Source organism: Carcharhinus amblyrhynchos, chromosome 18 (assembly GCF_965287045.1).
Source record: "Carcharhinus amblyrhynchos chromosome 18, sCarAmb.v2.hapA, whole genome shotgun sequence".
Lineage (NCBI taxonomy): Eukaryota > Metazoa > Chordata > Chondrichthyes > Carcharhiniformes > Carcharhinidae > Carcharhinus > Carcharhinus amblyrhynchos.
This window is the reverse complement of record NC_137341.1, coordinates 38,049,957-38,067,303: the sequence shown is the minus strand read 5'-3', so window position 1 is coordinate 38,067,303 and position 17,347 is coordinate 38,049,957. Positions and strand designations below refer to the sequence as shown.

Genomic DNA, 17,347 nt, shown 5'->3' with positions numbered 1-17,347 from the left:
ACTCGGGCTCGATTCCCAGCTTGGGTCACTGTGTGCGTGGAGTTTGCACATTCTCCATGGCTGTATGGATTTCCTCCGGGTGCTCTGACTTCTTCCCACAGTCCAAAGATGTGTGGGTTAGATGGATTAGCCATGGTAAATTGCCCCTTAGTGTCAGGGGGATTAGCTAAGGTAAATGCATGGACTTATGGGGATAGGGCTTGGGTGGCATTGTGGTTGGTGCAGACTCAATGGACCGAATGGCCTCTTCCTGCACTGTAGGATTGAGATTCTGTAATTGTCAACAACTGTTCATTTTGCTTTACCATGGAAGATATTTCTGGCCTTGATCAGGAAATCATGATAGAACAGCACTGTCAGTAACAGACATTACTATTTTATCACAATTACTTACCAAGGACAGAGGTTAATGGAATTGCCCAAAATGAAAAATGCATATACTTCATATTTTCCCCCTCATCTTCAGTGCAATGCAACAGTCAAGAAGATATAAATGTCAAGCAGAGATAAATTATAGGTAACTCATCTGTAGTTAATTGGGGTCGAGAGATGATATGTGTACTAAGACAAGTTTATGTAGATGCTTTGATTATAAATATCTTTATCTGCATTTATAACATGAATACATAAAAAGGCAAACGTGATTTAAAACAGGGACAGAAAATTTGCATAATATTTGCATAAATGAACTCCTATCCTCTTAACCTATGTCACCGCGAGAAAATACACCCTTAATGCATGCACGAAATGGAGTGGGAAATTGATATCATATACCCATCTAATTCTTTTCTCAGTCTTTGGGATTCCTTGTCCACCTCTCTATCTCCTCAGTATTTTATTTTGGTCAACTCCTTTTTTAAACTTTTTTTAAACTCATCCCTACCAACCCAAGCACATTAAAAGCATTAGATCCAGGAAGAAAGGAATTTCAATCATACAAGTGTGCTCAGTGGAATGGTACGTAGGAGAAGAAATGGAGGTATGGACAAAGTCAAACAAAATATAGAGTACATGCCCGAGATGGAGAGATTGAACCTGCACTACCTGTGATAGGACAAGGCACTCAACGTACCCTCACAGTTTAACCTCAGAAAAATAAGATCCAACAACAGCCAACTTTGAGATTCATTGGACAGATTCAATATTTCTTTTTGCATGAAGTATTTAACTTCTAATAGATGAATATTCATTCACACCAACTTAAACCTTGAGTGTTGATTGAGCTGCACTCATCCAGGCAAGTACACAATATTCCATCAGACTCCTGATTTGTGCCTTATAAACAGTGGACAGACTCCGGAGAGTCAGGAGGCCTGTTGTTCGCAGTGCAAAAGAGGTCCTTTGGCCCATCAAGTCTGCACCAACAAAAAGTGAGAAGTACCTGACCTACCTACCTGCAGGGCAGCACAGTGGAACAGTGGTTAGCACTGCTGCCTCACAGCGCCTCAGACCTGAGTTCGATCCTGGCTTGGATCACTGTCTGTGCAGAGTCTGCATTTCTCCCCGTGTCTCGGTGGATTTCCTCTGGGTGCTCAGGTTTCCCTCCACAGTCCGAAAGACGTGCTGGTTCGGTGTATTGGTCATGTTAAATTCTCTGTGGACCCAAACAGGTGCCAGAGTGTGGCGACTAGGGGATTTCCATAGTAGCTTCATTGCAGTGTTAACATAAGCCTACTCGTGACACTAATAAATAAACTTTAAGGGTGGCATGATGATTAGCAATGCTGCTTCACAGCACCAGGGACCCGGGTTGAATTCCAGCCTCAGGTCACTGTCCGAATGGAGTTTGCATGCCATTCCTGTGTCTACATGGGTTTCCTTTGGGTGCTCCAGTTTCCTCCCACATTCCAAAGATGTGCAGGTTAGATTGTTTGGCCACGTAGACTCGATGAGCTGCAAAGCCTCCTTCTGCAGTATAAGGATTCAGTGATTCTTTTTAATCCCATTTACTAGCATTTGGGCCATAGCCTTGAATGTTATGTTGTGTCAAATGCTTATTGAAGTACTTTTTAAAGGATGTGAGGCAATGTCTTACCACCTTCCTAGACAGGGCACTCCAGACTGTCACCAACCTGTGAATAAAAATGATCATCTTCATATCTCCCCAAACCCCCTGGTCTCTCGCCTTGAACTCGTGCCCTCATGACTGACCCTTCAACTAAGGGGAACAACTGATCCCTATCCATGCATCTCGATCTTGTACACCTCAATCAGGTCGCCCCTTAGTCTTCTCTGCTCCAGCGAAAACAACAAAAGCCTAACTCTTCATAACTTAAATGTTCCATCCCAGGCAACATCCTGGTGAACCTTCTCTGCATTCCCTCCAGTACAATCATGTCCTTCCTATATTGTGGTGACCAGAACTACAGTCCAGGTTTGGCCTCACTGAAGTTCCATTCAAGTGCAATATGACCTTTCTGCTTTTGGAATCTATGCCTTGATTGAGAAAGACAAGAGTCTCATATGCCTTTTTCACCACCCCACTAGCATGCCCTTCGACCTTCAGAGATCTATGGACAAACACATCAAGGTCCCTTTGTTCCACAGAACTTCCTAGTGCCATGCCATTCACTGAATACTTCCTTGCCAAAGTGCATCACCTCACACCTTTTAGGGTTAAATTCCATTCGCCCATTTGACCATCCCATCGTCTATATCTTCCTATAGCTCAAAACCTCAACCTCAGTATTAAACACCCCCCCAATTTTTGCGTGAGCTGCGAAACTTATTCATCCTCCCCCAACATAGTCATCTATTTTGTTTACATAAATGATGGATAAAAGGAGGCTTAGTACAGATCCCAATGGTTATTAGTAGACCTGGGCTTCAAGTCACTAAAGCAGTCGTCTGTCATCATCCTCTGTCTCCTACAAATAAGCCAGTTTTGAATCCATCTTCTCAAATTATCCTGCACCCCATGTGCATTTTCCTTATTTATAAGTCTCCCGCCTGGGACCTCCCACCTCGTCAAAAGCTTTGCTGAAATCCATATAAACTACATCAACTGCACTATCCTGATCTACACACCTGGTCACCATTTCAAAAAATTCAAATCAAATTTGATAGGCATGACCTCCCTCTGACAAAACCATGCTGACTATCCCTGATTCCTGATGTTCAGCACCATTCACAACAACTCAGAAACTGAAGCATTCCAGGTCCAAATGCAGCAAGAGCAGGACAATATTCAGGCTTGGGCTGATATGTGGTACGAATAAAGCTTGCTACTTAAGTGCCACACAATGACCATCTCCCCTGGAGATTCAATGGCATTACCATTATTGAATCCCCCATGTCAACATCCTGGGAGTTACCACTAAATCAAACTCTCAACAAACTCTGGCCTCTTCAAGTGCAAATAGATTCACACCTTCAGAATTTTCTGCAATAGTTTCCCTGTCACTGATATGAGACTCACTGGGTCTGTGGTTCCCTGGCTTATCTCTACAACCTTTTTTAAATAGAATCACATTAGCCATTCTTCAGTCTCTAGCACCCACCCCCGTGACCAGAGAGGAATTAAAAGTTTGGGTCAGAGCCCCTGCAATCTCCTCCTTCGCCTCCCACAGCAGCCTGGGACACAACTCATCTGGACCTGGAAATTTGTCTACTTTATGCTCACCAACACCTCCAATACTTTGTCAATTTGAAGGAGAACCTCACACAGTCTCTCTTCCCAAATTCCATACCTTCATCCTCATTTTCTTGGACGAAGATGGTCGTGAAGTATTCGTTCAACACTTTACTGATATCCTCTGGCTCCACCTACAGATTGCCCCTTGGTCGCAAATGGGTCCTACTCTTGTCCTGGTTATCTTCTTCCTATAGATATCCTTATAGGGCATCTTGGGATTTTCCCTACATTTATCAGCCAAAGTTTCTCCCAACCCCCTTTTGCTTTCCTAATTGCTTCCTTAAGCTCCACCGTGCATGTTCTGTCCTCACTAATGCATCTGCTGATTTGCTCCCCTTGTACCTTCTAAACGCCTCTCTTTTCCTTCTCAATGTATTCACTACAGAATTCCAAACCTCTGAACCTGCTCACGTAGCCACAATATTTAAATATCTGGTCAAATTCAGTTCCTATTTAGTGGTAACTCCCAGGTGGTTAATAGTGGGGGATTCAATAATGGTAATGCCATTGAATCTCAAGGAGAGATGGTCATTGTGTGGCACTTGTGTGGTGTGAATATTGCTTGCCACTGGTCAGCCCAAGCCTAAATATTGTCCTGGTCTTGCCACATTTGGACAAGGAGTGCTTCAGTGTCTGAGTTGTTGTGAATGGTGCTGAACATCAGTGGCAATGGAGGGAAGATCATTGATGAAGCAACTGAAGATGGTTGGACCTAGGACACAACCCTGAATTAATACCTGTAAATGCAAGAGTCAATTCTGTCCTCCTGGCAATGAAGTCTCACCTCCTAGCAACATATTTTGGGAAAATGTGCCGTTGAATTACTTTTTATTAGGCTTGGAAAGCAGAAAGTGTACCCTGTAATTCTTAAGCATAGTGCAATGATTGTAACTTGTCTGCAACAAGACACTTCCTTTTTTTGACTTAAGTAAAAGCAACAGACATATTTACACACTTTCCTGTATTTAAACAATGACAATTAAATGATAAGGTAAAATTTCCCCTCACCAGTGGTGCATCATCAAAAAGTCGTTGTGCCAAATGAGAAAGAACATCATCAACAGATTTCCCATTGCCATACTGAATGACTGTTCCTGTTGCCTGTATAACTGCCACACGAACCTTTGAATGTTGGTGGGATATGGTCTGCATCAACGGTTTTATCAGAGATTCAGACTGCATGTGAAATGTTTCTATAAAAAGGAAATAAAAACCAAATGAATAGTCCAACTTTATCTGGCAATCATCACGTACAAATACTTCTTCAACTAAAGTCTTTCCCCCGGCTCTTGTCTGATGCAAGGTTGAGAGGGGGGGGTTTCCTCTCAGTCTGATCAGAAATCAATTTAGTTTTGCTATTACTCTGGTTGTTTGTTTCCATTAATATTTATGCTGACTTTTAATAGATTTTCTTTTTTGCTCCATTTTTAAGCAATTACGAAGAGTAGTATGAACTCGTTCACAAACATGTGGGTAGTCGTTTGGATGTGCAGAACTGGAGAATTAAAAAAAGCGACATGTTGAAACCTTTTGTCTTGTACTCATCAGGACATTTCACAAGAATACCCACATAAGGGGAAAATAATAAGGTATACTGTATGAGAAGAGAATGCTGATTGGTTAAGGTGTTGCCTTGTACAACACACCAGTCGACAGCCATTAACAGATAACTGCCAAGCACTGTTTGAAATTTTAAACCCGGCAGCTTGACCCTGATTGGTCATGGCATTGCCGTGGGGAATAAATCAGCAAATGGTTGTCACTTACTTTGTTTAGCTGAAACTGGTGCAATGTGTGTATATGTTATTTCTGTTTACAAAGAACAAGGCCATGTATATTTATACATGTAGCTTCCCATACACACGAATATATCACACTGAGTCTGACTGACAATCTGTAATTGGCTGTCAGTGCTGGCCGTATGTTCCAAAGATCGGCAGATCATATTAAATAGCATGCCCCAACCACTGTTTGCAATGTGCAAGGTACAGACCGTACCCAACCAGCCTGTGCTTGCAAAACTCAAAATACATTGTCCAACGTTAGTTGTGATCCCACGTTTAGACAGCATTTGCTAACTAACCCTCAGGCAAAGAATTACACTGACAGCCGAGAGTCCACTTGCCAATCAATCAGCATTTTCTTCTCATACAATATAAATTCTATTCCCGCCGCCACCACTCCTTACACTGGTATTCCTGCTGAGTGCCCTGATGAGTGCAAGATGAAAAGCTTTGACATACCTCTTTTTTTCCAGCAATAAAAATGCCCATGCATTTTCAACAAGAGATCTGCTGAATTTTAGTTGCTGTGATTCCAATGGTAGTGGAGATGGTGAGCTCCACAGCAGCTTTCAAATCTCAACACTACTTTGTGGCATTGAAACTGCCTTGGTCGTACTAAGGGAAAAACCGGCAGAAGCAGTTTCATCATTTATGCGTCATTAATGCAAAAAAACTGCCATAATTCCATTGTTATGCAGCTCTGGGTATGTGCAATAGAATCATTAAAGCACATTCATACGCTCAACATGAGACATTTTGAGGAACAGCAAGGGTTCTAATTTTGCAACTGCAAAGTGTCAGTCACTTTTGCAAGTGGTTAAAAAAATCTTAGCAAAACACAATTGTAAGACTGTTTGTCATGAACATTGCAAGTGTATGTTATTAGGATTTATTTTCAAAAATTAGATTTTTAGTTTTGCACTACAGGACCACGACAAGAAACAGCAAACTATTTAAATTAATATCTATGTAGGATAAATCGCATCACAAAAGTTATGATCACCCATCATTGCTCATTTGCCCAAAGGTACTTGTCCTGCAATAGGCTCTCAGAATATTTGCAATAATTTTAATGTCACAAACTTGGACATTTTGCAAAGGTACAGCTCAGCAAATTCAAATGCTTTTTAGATTCTCAACATTTGCTGCCAGAAGTATCACAGGGGCGTGATAGAATACTTTGCAGTTGCTATTCCATTGCAGGTGCTCAGAAGCAGCAAGCAGCTTCTAAAGCATTACTGTTTTGCTGTCACAACTCCCAGTTGTAATCTACAATTATTAAAATTCTTATTTGAAAAGAAAAATATTTTCTCTGGGACAATTTGCTTGGAATCAATTTTTTCTGCCAAAACTGTGCAGTTTGCCCCATTTTTAAAAAAATTATTTCAACCATTCTCCAGGCAGGCAAATGACAGTGCCAAGCCACACTCCTTTCAAAGTTCAGAGTCCAGAAAACCAAGCTTTTGAAAGCACAGTAATGGCTCTGGCTCCACTGAAACTGTGGGACTTGGCCACTGGTTGTGAAACAGCCTTGTCAACACTCACCTCTCTGAATTTTCACATCAGTGACTGGGTAAACTGCCTATTTCCAGGGTTTAACGGTGGACCATTTATGCCTGCACTCACAGACCATATTCAGAAAGCCTCAAAATATTTCTTAACTATTTGTTTACTGCAGTACTTGTTTCATGCCAAGACTCAGTATTTTTTTTAAATCTAAGAGCAAAATATAATGGATGCGAGAAATATGAAATAAAAACAGAAAATTGCAATTAGATAGCAGATCTGTCAGCATCTCTGCAAAGAAACAGAATTGAGTTTCAGTCTGACAACCCTTCAGAGTTCTGTCACAGGGACACTGAACTGAAATGTTAACTGTTTCTCCAGATGCAGGCAGACAGCAGAGTACGCCCACAATTTCCTAAACTCTGTAAGACACTTAGTGTGCGCTATAATATTTCACTCCCTCTTTCAATCCTCAAATGTTGTATGAGCACTCTTCCCTTCATGAATGTGTTCTTAAAATGAACGCTTATTAATAGTTATGAACAAATATGTGCATCGAGCACACCGATTTTGTCTGCTTCAGTCTGCAGAAATAAGACAAATAATTGATTCCAATGTTAAAGTTGAGGACGAAATTAGATGCATTCTACAATTAATATATACGCCATTACTATGGAACAGTAAAAAATGCAAAAAGAATGCACAACCATGTGGCCAAATAGTAAATATTAGCTGCATATGAAGAGACTGAAAGACAGGGAAGGCAATCAGGTTCTTCAAGCCCACATCTTCTGAACACACGAACAAAACATTTAAGATTTGAGATGTTTCCATTCTGTGGATTGATTTTCAGATGGTCATTGCTCCATCTACCTCTCTGCCATTTCAACAATCAAAACAACTCTCTTTCATAGCCCATCTGCATGTGACAGTCCTCTTATTGTTCCAATAATGGTAACTAAATCTGGTCATATTGACCCAAATAGTTCCTTCTCCGTTGCTCACGCAGCCTTTTTTCAATATATTTGATTCATTGTGCCTTTCAACATACGTCCTGAGGTCTTGAATAACTTTTTTGTTTCGGTCTTCACGGAGGAGGACGTGAATAATTTGCCGGGTGTTAGAGATGGAAAGGTGGTAGGACTGGAGGGTCTCAATGACATTACTGTTACTAGAGAGGCGGTGCTCGACAGACTGGAGGGGCTGATTGTGGACAAGTCCCCAGGACCGGATGGAATGCATCCGAGGGTTCTGAAAGAAATGGCGGAGGTGATAGTGGATGCCTTGGTGGTTATTTTCCAGACGTCGCTGGATTCCGGGGAAGTGCCGGAAGATTGGAAAACGGCTAATGTTACGCCGTTGTTTAAGAAGGGTGCCAGGCAAAAGGCGGGGAATTATAGGCCGGTTAGTTTAACATCTATTGTAGGTAAAATGTTGGAATCCGTCATCAAGGAGGAAATAGCGAGGCATCTTGAGGGGAATTGCTTGATAGAGCAGACGCAGCACGGTTTCGTTAAGGGGAAGTCGTGTCTGACAAATTTACTGGAGTTCTATGAGGATGTGTCTAGGGCGGTGGATAGAGGAGAGCCGGTGGATGTGGTCTTTCTTGATTTTCAGAAGGCGTTTGACAAGGTACCTCACAAGAGGTTATTGCAGAAGGTCAGGGGACATGGAGTTGGGGGTAGGGTGTTAGCGTGGATAGAGGACTGGTTGTCAAATAGGAGGCAGAGAGTGGGGGTCAATGGGTGCTATTCGGATTGGCGGTTGGTGACTAGTGGAGTGCCCCAAGGGTCAGTGCTGGGGCCTCAGCTATTTACCATTTATATAGATGATCTGGAGGAGAGAACCGAGTGTATGGTGTCGAAATTTGCTGATGACACCAAGATTGGTGGAACGGCAAATTGCGCGGAGGGTGTGGAGAGTCTGCAGAAGGATCTAGATAGGCTGCAGGAACTGGCAAATGGAATTTAATGTTGGCAAGTGCGAGGTGGTCTACTTTGGTAGGAATAATGGTAGGAAGGATTACTACTTACGTGGGGAAAAACTGCAGCAGGCGACAGTGCAGAGGGACCTCGGGGTCCTTGTGCATGAGTCACAAAAACCCAGCTTGCAGCTACAGCAGGTGGTCAGGAAGGCGAATGGGATGCTGGCCTTCATAGCGAGGGGGGTTGAATATAAAAGTAGGGAGGTCTTGCTGCAGCTGTATAGGGCATTGGTGAGGCCGCAGCTGGAGTACTGTGTGCAGTTTTGGGCGCCGTACTTAACGCAAGGATGTTTTGGCCTTGGAGGGAGTGCAGAGGAGGTTTACTAGGCTGATGCCGGAGTTGAGGGGGTTGAGCTATGAGGAGAGGCTGAATAAACTAGGCTTGTACTCGTTAGAGTTTAGAAGAATGAGGGGAGATCTCATTGAGACGTATAAGATGATGAATGGGATGGATAGGATAGAGGTGGAGAGGCCCTTCCCACTCAGAAAGGACAGTAGGACTAGGGGGCACAGCCTCAAGATAAAGGGGGGGGCGGTTTAGAACAGAGTTGAGGAGGAACTTCTTCACTCAAAGGGTGGTGAATCTCTGGAATTCTCTGCCCGTTGAGGTGGTGGAGGCTGCCTCACTAAATATTTTTAAGATGCAGGTTGATGGGTTTTTGATAAGAGAGGGGATTAAGGGTTATGGGGAGAGGGCGGGAATGTGGAACTGAACCACGACAGATCAGCCATGATCTTATTGGATGGTGGGGCAGGCTCGAAGGGCCAGATGGCCTACTCCTGCTCCCATTTCTTATGTTCTTATGACTGATTGATGTCTCTACTTCTACAAAGCTTTCGGTCTGAACTGGAAGTGCTAAACCAGGATTAACTTTACTTATTAGTGTTATAAAGAGGTTTACATTAACGCTGCAATGAAGTCACTGTGAAAATCCCTTAGTTGCCACTTGCAGTGCCTGTTCAGGTACACTGAGGGAGAATTTAGCATGGTCAATGCCACTAACCTACATGTCTTTTTGACTGTCAGAGGAAACCAGAGCACATGAAGGAAACCTACACAGACATGGGGAGAACATGCAGACTCCACACAGATAGTGACCCAAGCTGGGAATTGAACCCAGGTTCCGGGCACTGTGAGGCAGCAATGCTAACCACTGTGCCAAACAATTATTAAGTACTACAATGATGCATGTCTTTAATGTAGAAAGCTACTTCTACTGGTGCTTTCATAAAGATATGACGATAAAACAGATAGAAAACCAAAGAGATCATAGAATAATAGTATTTTTATAGCATGGAAGAACCCAATCGGCCCATCTTGTTTGCACTGGCTCTCTGACAGAATATTTTATTGAGGCCTTCTCCCCGCCCCGTCCGATCCCTATAATCCCCCACATTTCCCATGGCAAATCCTTTAAGTCTGCACATCTTGGGACACTAAGGGACAATTTAGCATGGCCAATCCATCTACGTGCACATCTTTAGACTGTGGGAGGAAACCAGAGCACCCAGAGGAAACGCATGCAGACACAGGGAGAACATGCAAACTCCACAGTCAGTCACCCAAGGATGGAACTGAACCTGGGTCCCTGGAGCTGTGATATTCTGCCTGCAACTGGATGGAATAGAGTGGAACTTAGTAAGGGAAAATTCACCAAGTTCCTTGGAGGATAGGATAATGTTTTGATCAACTACGCAAAGTGGACAAGAGATAACTAATGGTTGTCAAATAATTTTTTAAAATGTCAAATGCATCATTAAGGTTTGTTAATGTCAACTGTTTAGTGAAACAGATGATGGATAATTGGACATTTAATATGGGATTTGGCTAAGTTTCCTTTGAAGTTTTGATTTTTTTGTTACAGTGCCTCACTAAAGATTGTCACTTCCTCTTTAACTTGTTTATTTTATTGATCATTTGTTCCATTTAAAATAGCATTAACAGGGGATAGCTGGGACACCGGGTGCAGCTGGTAAGTGTCGGCGCTAAACCAAGTCAATAAATTCTCACTCAGCAAGGAAAGGCTCTGACTTAGTTTTGACTTCACTAACTGCTTTGAATCATGTTAAACAAGTCACAGAACATGGCTTTGACACAAAACAATTCTCCATATACACATATGGAAGTTGTATCCGTGTCTAGACTCTGAGAAGCAGCATATAGACAATGAGGAGGAGGAGGAGAAGGAGGACAACGACAAGGCATCAAGATGAGAAATATAGAGATTTTGAAGGTGGTTGAGGGGGCAGGGAGATAAATCATTGTTGAATTTGCACTGGCTACATTTACAAAGAATGGTAACCATTAATGACATTAGCTAGATGGGAGATAGGAAGGAAGGTGAGTAGTATGATAATCAGTGGAGATGCAGAAGGTTAAGCTTGCAGAGGAAATAAATTACCAGAAGGCTTAGGGAGGTGGAACTTTGACCTGGATAGTCCTGGTTGGCTGTTTTGGCTAAAGAGAGATACATAACATTTAAATATGGTGTGCCAGAAATACCAATGGATGACTAGATAACAATTCACTAAGTACACTGTTTCCTCAAACCCAAAGACTTGAAACAAAGGCAGCAACTACAGCATACTAGCTTTCAGCAGCAACTGGGCTAATGTAGTGGCATAGACTGACAACATTACAAAGGTGGAATTAGGCAGTCAAGCCCAGCTCTCGCCAAAACAGGATACTGGGATTGCAAACAGTCAGCATCACAGTGGTCAGGGAAAGGAGATGAAATTTGTGATTAGGGAACAATGTCTGTGCTATGATAAATGAAAATAATGGTTTCAGTCTTGCAAATGTTTAATTGAAGTAAATTGTAGTGGTGAGCCATAGCTGAAAATTGTCAGTGTGTATGTGGAACATAATCTTCAGATGTCAACAAGGGACAGCGAGTAGACCAGAAATATGATTTTTTAAAAATTTGATTTAATTTATTCTTGTCACATGTACCAGTACACCACGAAAAGTATTGTTTCTTGTGCGCTATACAGACAAAACATACCATTCACAAAGAAGGAAACGAGTGAGTACCGAATGTAGTGTCACAGTCATAGCTAAGGTTTAGAGAAAGATCAACTTAATGCAAGGTAGGTCCATTCAAAAGTCTGATAGCAGCAGGGAAGAAACTGTTCTTAAATCAGTTGGTACCTGATCTCAGACTTTTGCATCTTTTTCCCCAATGGAAGAAGATGGGAGAGAGAATGTCCAGGGTGCATGGGCTCCTTTGCAAGCCAGCGAGAAGTGGGGACAGAATCAATGGATGGGAGGCTGATTTGCGTGATGGATGAGAGGAGACAAAGAATAGACCTTTTGGGTAATTCTGGAATAATCTGTGCAGGAGCAGCAAAAGAAGCCATTTTAGCTGATTCTCTGGCAATTATTAAATGGATAGGAATGGGAGTGGAACTGGAACCAAACAAGGACAGGCCCAAGGTTTTAAAAAATGTAATTTTGACCTGCTCCCAAGATTATTCTGAAGCTGTAGGCAGTTTTGGCGAAGCATGGTAATACTTGATGTAGAAGCGCAAGATCTTACAAGGGATGATCTGACATAGACCAAGAACGTTCGTGTTTATAGCCCTTGGATTTCATGAAACAAAGATGAGCTTGAGACTAGGGGAGGGGTAAAGGTGGGAAATAATGAACAATTTGAAGGGACCAAGAGTGGTAGAGACAGTGAAGAAATCAGCAAGCACACAGTAACACCTACTGTGATGGGTAACAGCCAGAGATTAGAGTTTGAGACGTCTTTCAAGAGAATTTCCCCCCCCAGTCAGACTGTGAGAGAACACTACAATTGTTCTACCCAGTGGCAAAACACCCCCAGATACCAAAGCATTAACCTGGAAATCTCTCCTCCTCGAAAACATAGAAACACAGAAAAATAGGAGTAAGCCATCCGGCCCTTTTGAGTCTGCTCAGCAATTCATTTTGATCATGGCTAATCATTAAAATCAATATCCTGATCCCGCCTTCCCCTCATACCCACTTTGGTCCCAAGGGTTATACCTCATTTCTTCTTGAAATCTACAACCTATCACTACAACCATGCTTTTGGTTCTCTACCCAAATATCGACATCAACAGGAAACTAAGTGGAAATGGTCGAGAGCTTCAAGTTTCTAGGTGCCCAGATCACAAACAACCTATCCTGGTCCCTCCATGCTGGTGCTATAGTTAAGAAAGCCTGCCAATACCTCTAATTTCTCAAAAGCCTAAGGAAATTTGGCATGTCCGCTATGACTCTCACTAATTTTTACAGATGCACCATAGAAAGCATACTTTCCAAATGTAGAATAGCTTGGTTACAGTGTGACATTAAGCACTGAACTAGACTACTTTTCAAGCTTTCAGTAGGTGTATTCTTCACTGCTGCCTCAACCTTTCCATTTGACTGGGTACACTGCAGTCGTAGAGTGTTGAATTTATTCTTCATTTGTAAACTGAGGGCCGTTATTACACATCACAATGTCAGGAAAGCCATAATGACTGAAGTGTCATACTTTCAAGTATTCTATGATCTCACTGATGGTCATTGACATCAGATTTGTCCAACTTCCAGTAGTCTGAATAGTAGTCAATTGTAACAAGATAATCAGTTCCAGCGAGAATGAATAACAAACTTCACCCATGGTCTGACTGGGATGTCGTGAGTCAAACAGCTCTTCAATTTGCTTAACTGGACGTTCATTACAATAACAAATATGGTCCTTGATTTCATTGCTTATGTCTGGCCAGCAGAGCAATTACTTTACCTTCCTCAGACTAGACTCCTTGCTGACTTGCAGGGATGTGCTTCAGCCTCTCTTTATCTCCTTAGGAATGATGATTCTAGCTCTTTTGTACATGATGCTATTTTGCTGGGCGGCACGGTGACAGTTGTAAGCACTGCTATCTCACAGTACCAGGGACCTGGGTTCAGTTCCTGGCTTGGGTCACTGTCTATGCGGAGTTTGCATGGGTTTCCTCCGGGTGCTCCAGTTTCCTCCCACAGCCCGAAAGGCAAACTGGTTAGGTGGACTGGCCGTGCTAAATTCTCCCTCAGTGTACCCGAAGATGCACCCAGAGTGTGGCGATGGGGGAATTTCACAGTAACTTTGTTGCAGCGATAATGTAACAATGTAGACAAAGTAATCTACTTGTGACACTAATAAATAATAAAAAAAATCTTGAATAATCACTTTATTCTTGTCCAATATTCTCTTACATATGTGTGCCCTTGGTTTCTGGCCATCCCTCCATCACTACTTCCTGCCGCACTTGGAGAGCTGCAACTCATTACATAGTTTGTTTGATTCGAGCAAGATGCTTGTCTGTCAGATTCAATGCCTCGCCCGGGTTGATAACTTCCAGAGCATGTTGTGCGGCTGCTTCTGATTGTGAAATCTTCCAGATTCATTCTGCATGAACATCAGCAACTTTCGTCAAAGAAAGTGCAGCTCCTGACAGTATGTCAGTGATGGACATCCGCTTCCCCAGCTTGTATTTCACTTCCCAATGATATCTCTCCAAATGAAGTAACATCCTTTGCAGACACTCTGGAGCAGTCAGAAATGGTTTAAGAAGCCTTGAAGTGGCTTGTGGTCACACTCTACTAACAGTTACGGACTAGAATGCTCACAAGCAATGACAATAGCCAGGCATTCTTTCTGAATGTCTGCAGAACATTGTTCAGTTTGCACTAACCCTCTGAATACAAACACATTTTGTTGTTCCAAGATTGCCCCAAGACTTGGCTTGCTGACATCAAACTGCAGGGTGACATCATCATTCATAATATAGTACCTCAGCACTGGTGTTAGTCACTTCTTGTTCGATGCGGGTGAAAGCTCCTTGTTCTTTGGTCCAATACGACTGAACATCCTTTTCAGTGAGCTTGTGTACAGGGTCACAGTCCGATGACAAACTAGACAAGGACTGTTTGGTTATTCACAAATCCAATCACTGCACTTTATCCGGATCACAGCAAGCTCTTTTCAGTATCAGTACATGACTTCATTCATCTTCAATTGCAGTTTCTTTTTATTCAGCTTCAAATTAAACTATGAACTCTCTCTAGCAGTCTCACTAAATTCTGGTATTGACTGCTTTCACTGCATCTCCACATCCTTACACTAGCAGGTCTTCCACAATCGCTTCCATTCTTGCAAAATTGACTATCCCATGCTGTTGGCATTGAGATTCTTCTAAAGCCATAGAAGCAGTAGAGAGTGGGGGTCGCAGAGGGAGATGGTGAAATTGTGGTATTCCACCTAGACTAGCAATTCAGAGACCCAGGGTAACACAGGGACTGGGTTCAAATTCTACCATGGCAAGTGGTGAAGTTTGAATTCAATAAGCACCTGGAATTAAAAATCTAATGACGACCATGAAACCATTGTCAATTGTTCTAAAAACCTATGTAGTTCACTAGTGTCCTTTAGTTTTGTCTACATATGACTCTACACCCACAGCAATGCGGTCAACTTTTAACTGCCTTCCGAAATGGCTTAGCAAGCCACGTAGTTCAAGGGCAATTAAGGATGGGCCATAAATGCTGGCCCAGCCAGTTATGTCCACATTCCATGAATGAATTTTTAGAAAATGCTAAATGGCACGTCCGGAACTGCTGCTTTCATGCAACTTCACTTGCACCCTTCACATCTAGGGTAGCAAAGGCCTTTGCCTCAGGAAATTATGGCAAAATTTCTTCAATGGGGAAGTGAAACCTGAAAACTTTACTGAGATCCTTTGGATCTATGCACAATATGGACCGGGGTGGACACAACACCAGGATAAAGTCCAACAGGTTTATTTGGTAGCACAAGTTTTCAGAACGTCTCTCCTTCAGGTGAGCGAAGAGTTGTGTTCACAACAGTTTCTATACACAATCTCAGCTTTCCAGATTGCTTTGCTGCTATTCAGTCTAAAGGAGTTGTCACTTTCTTGATTACTCCCATCTTTTCGATTATTCCCATTTTTTTTTCGAGCTCTTCGATCTCATCTTTCAGCCTGGACTTGAAAAGAACTGGAACTCTCCTCAGGCGATGCTGAATTGGTTGCATACGCTCACCTACTTCAAGATGATATTCACCAAAGAGACATCCAAGACCCATGAATACGTCCTTGTAATTTTTTAGGATTTGCTCAGCAGTCAATGGCTTTGTGCTGTGCAAAGTACTGCAAACCTCTCGAGGTACATAGAGGGTTACCAGTCCAGGTTTTTGACTTCTTTCAGCTAAATTGAGTAGATTTTGCTTTGTGTCTATTATCTGGAAATGCAAATTTTCTTTTATTCCATTGTTTCAGGTGATCAGCTTAGTCTGTCCCCTTGGCGTGAGCATTGTTCCATCATATAGCCTTAGATTTACCTTTGAGGATTTCATTTTCAGGTCACCACCCTGACCAACTTCAAACCAGAGGACGACAATCCACAATATTCCTTGGTCAAAGGGACTTAGTCACATGATGAAGGAGCAGCACTGGTGGATCCAAATAAACCTGTTGGACTTTAACCTGGCGTTGTGAGACTTCTTACTGCGCCCACCCCAGTCCAACGCCGGCATCTCCACATCTTGATCAAAGAAGGTCGGCCTCTGCACTTACCGGGGATACATCTGGCATACTTGGCCGCGCACTCGCAGCTCTTCTTCTTGACCTCGGGGAACGGGTCCACGACGGTTCTTTGCAGTATCTTGACCATGTCCTCCAGGTAGGAGGCCATCTTCCTGCCGCACACCTCGACGGCCAGCACCAGCAGCTGAAGTAGGAGCAGCCGCAGCTCCTCGGCCGGCTCGCTCACCTGCTGCTGGCCCAGGCGCTGCACGAGGGTGGGAATGAGCTGAGGCAGGGCCTCGTGGGGCCGGGGCGCGGCGCGCAGGAAGTCGGCCAGGGTGAGCGCGGCAAGCTCCCGGCAGCGCTCGGCCGGGTCGGAGAGGGAGGCCAGGAGAGGCCGCAGGAGGGAGGCCAGCAGTCGCTGCTGGACGCCGCTGGGCAGCTGCTGCTCCACTGTCCCGGCGCGGATACACTCCAGCGCCCGGCGCCGGGAGCTCTTGCTCTCGTTGCCCAGGCAGTTGATGTGGCGGCTGAGCGCCTGACACACGGCAGCTGCCTGCTCCACCTCCGCCTCATCCACCACCGCCGCCATTTTCCCCGTTACCAATGGCAACTGGTCACTACTTTACGACCGTTACCAAGGACGCGCTTGACGGCATTTTCAACAAAGCCAACTTTATTGACACTTTTGTTGCCTTGGATGTGAACCATCGCAGAGGTGAGGCCGCTGAAGGCCAAGATTGGAGCCAGGCCCTTCAGGAGTGGAACTGTTTTCGTCTGGAGTGTTGACTCAGAAAATGCTTACAGTGCAAATAATACAAAGGAACATTTGATTTATTATTGTCACATAATTCAATAATGGGCAGTATGGTGGCAAGCACTCTGCTGTCTCACAGCACCAGG

At 43.4% G+C, this 17,347-nt stretch overlaps 1 protein-coding gene across 1 annotated transcript in view; it reads right to left on the bottom strand.

The window, feature by feature from the left end:
• dnaaf5 (dynein axonemal assembly factor 5) overlaps window positions 1-17,036 on the bottom strand; it is a 99,706-nt gene extending 82,670 nt beyond the window's left edge. The window contains exons 1-2 of the mRNA XM_080206840.1: window positions 16,496-17,036; window positions 4,643-4,827 (exon numbers count right to left, since the gene is read on the bottom strand). Coding sequence (XP_080062966.1) covers window positions 4,643-4,827; window positions 16,496-17,036 — 726 coding nt within the window. The remainder of the gene's footprint in view (window positions 1-4,642; window positions 4,828-16,495) is intronic.
• Window positions 17,037-17,347: the final 311 nt, after the last annotated feature.